The 2,704-nt window shown below is 42.3% G+C and overlaps 1 protein-coding gene across 1 annotated transcript; it reads right to left on the minus strand.

The window, feature by feature from the left end:
- Window positions 1-1,146: 1,146 nt before the first annotated feature.
- PRSS35 (serine protease 35) lies at window positions 1,147-2,385 on the minus strand. The gene has a single exon (XM_028108000.1). The coding sequence runs from the start codon at window positions 2,383-2,385 to the stop codon at window positions 1,147-1,149; it is 1,239 nt and encodes a 412-aa protein (XP_027963801.1).
- Window positions 2,386-2,704: the final 319 nt, after the last annotated feature.

A 2,704-nucleotide genomic window follows, 5' to 3' on the forward strand; every position in this document is an offset into this window, starting at 1 on the left:
TGTGTTTTGCCTGAAGACAGCCACTGGTTCTCTCTGCTGGGGCCGCCATGATGGCCTGAGCGAGTGTGCAGCCTTGGCCCATGATGAAAAGAATCAGAACCTTCTTTTAAAAATTGTATGTGTAAATTATATTCATTTTTAGGGATTTATCTAAAACTGCTAGTCAGAGAAATCGCCAAAATAATATGTGTGTGGCCCTATTAAGAAAGCTGAAATCTATCAAGGGGAAAAAGGCTCTCTCTTGAGAAAGACTAAAATTCTTGGTCCTAAAACTCTTAACATCTCATACATAGAAGACTAGCATTAAATGAAGAGGCTTTCAAAACATGACCATTTATAACTTGTGAACTGTCTTCCTTCTGCCTTCATGAAAAGTCCACGTTCCGAACATTAGTTAAATAAAACCTTGAGATCTTAAAATATCTCAGCTTCCTTATTTTTAAACTAGATTCATTTCATAGAACAAAGTATTTCTCCCATTTTTAAATAATACACACTTCAGCTGACATTTTTTAAAGCAGTAAAATAGTTGTTAGCTTTTTTATAAAATTTGCTGTATCTTGTAATTCTTAAAAACAACACCACCAACAACTAAACCAAAGCTTCTCAGACCCAAGAGAAAACACTATATAAACATGGAGGGCATGAGTTGAATGGGTCCATCTCCAAGTAACACAAGCTGTTGTAAATTATTGTCTCTACCCTGACGCTAATCATGTCACTGTCTCTATGTGTATATGCAGTTTCCCATTTAATATGCAGCCAGTACCCTATTAGATTCTTGACAGAGTAGGACCCTGAGAATAAGTCCCTTAAGAAATCACATATTATTTATGGTACCAGTTTGAAGTTTTAAAGTGTCTAATCTTAAGAAGGCAGAAAGAAACAAAAGACTTCCCATAAATGATACTTATCACCCTATAAAGGATATATACTTGACACTGAGGTGCCCATCTAGTTTCAGTTATTTATACCTAAGTATTTTTTAAACAGATGAAAATCTCCTAATTTTGAAACAATAAATTTATAAAAATGTTGTTGATAGCGTTCGAGTCCAGGCATAACCTAGGAAGTGATCTTGCTACAATAATCATAACTGGAGTGCTCTGCGATTTAAATAATCCATTGACTCACTGCAGGTTTTTGTTAGCCGTAAGTACAGTTGGCGTTATTTCCATGAATCCAGAGGCAGATCTGGGCGTACTTGAGGGGAGTGATGCGCACCGCCACGTTGTAGTCCTTCTGCACACCGTGGACATCGACCCACTGGTGGCCTGAATAGACTGCAATGATTTTGCGCTTCCAATTCTTCTTGTCTGGCTCTTTCAGACGCAGATAGACCCCAGAACCAGTGGAGCCTGACTCGGCATCGCAGTATTGATAGAGGAGATCACTGGATTCATCGGACACACTACAAAACCTGTAGACTAACTGATCGGCCCTATCATGATCAAATCCTGAGAAGTGGATCATTCCCCCAGGCAGCTTCTTGATGGCTGGACTGATTCCTAGTTCCATGTATTTCTTTTTGTGAGCACGCTTCAACTCCAGAAGGGCATAGTCATAGTCCAAAGCAGCATCCCCCTTCCCTCCTCTGGCCCAGCCTTTGGGAATGTGCGTATTCTTGACCCGGGTCCACTGGAAGGAGGGCCTCCCCTCAGGGACTCTACGACCCCGACCAGATTCCTTTCTTCTTCTTCCAGCCTTGGCTCTCTCCAGATTGTCTTTGGGATCCTCTCGCTGGTCGCCACCATTGGCTTCTCTCCTGCTCCTCTTAGAACCCCTCCGTTTCTTGCCACCACCCTTATTTCTCATCTTCAACAACCCTACCCTTAGCTTTTTACTCCCTTTAATGTAGTCCTTCCCATCATGCACACAGTGGGCAGCTGTTAGAACGTGGCTGGGGGAAATGAGAATACCACTGCAGCCCGTGGAGAGCTTCACGGCTGTGTTGAAAGGGAAATTGGTTAAGAACTTTTTGTCCAAGATGCTGAACCTGCTGTCTGTGCCATACACCTGTCTCTTCCTCCTAACAGATGCCCCTTTCACGCTGACATTTTGAGTGGGCTCAAGGACCACATCTTGGACTTTCACTCTGGTCAAGGTTCGGGTGCCATTCTCAAAGACAGTCTCAAAGGAAAGAGAATCTTCCAGATCAGAAAGGCTGGGAAGTGGGAGTTCTTTCTGGCATTCAATGCCACACACTCTATTGAGCACCATCTTAGCATCTGCCTCAAAGCTGGGGCTGGTGAGATGGAAAGTCCTTTCACTGACAATCCGGGGGATTTTTTTTAAGTGCCACATAAAATCCTGTTCCATTTCGGATCCATCAATGAGGGTCCACCCAAGGGTGAAAAATATCCAACAAAATAACATATTTTCCATTTTGTTCTTCTCTTTTGTCCTTAAAAATATAAAAAGAAAGAGAAGCTTTATAATGTTCTCTTTTTAACTACATTACTTATCATTTCATTTAGGCATTGAGTCCTTAACGTACCATCACCACAAATAGGAGTCCTTATTAGATTTTACCAAGATTAGAGAAACACCCTGCTAAGTAGGCTCACACAGACTTCCAAAATTAGTAAATTGTATTTCACCCAATCTTCCTTCCACCAGCCCTAACCCACCATCCCCCACCCCCACCTGCCATCTCCGCCTCTACCTCCCCAGACAACCCAACACATGGGAGGGTTAGATGGGG

The sequence above is a fragment of the Eumetopias jubatus genome, unplaced genomic scaffold, assembly GCF_037043125.1.
Source record: "Eumetopias jubatus isolate StellerSeaLion01/CBP00866 unplaced genomic scaffold, mEumJub1_p1.0 scaffold_6, whole genome shotgun sequence".
NCBI lineage: Eukaryota > Metazoa > Chordata > Mammalia > Carnivora > Otariidae > Eumetopias > Eumetopias jubatus.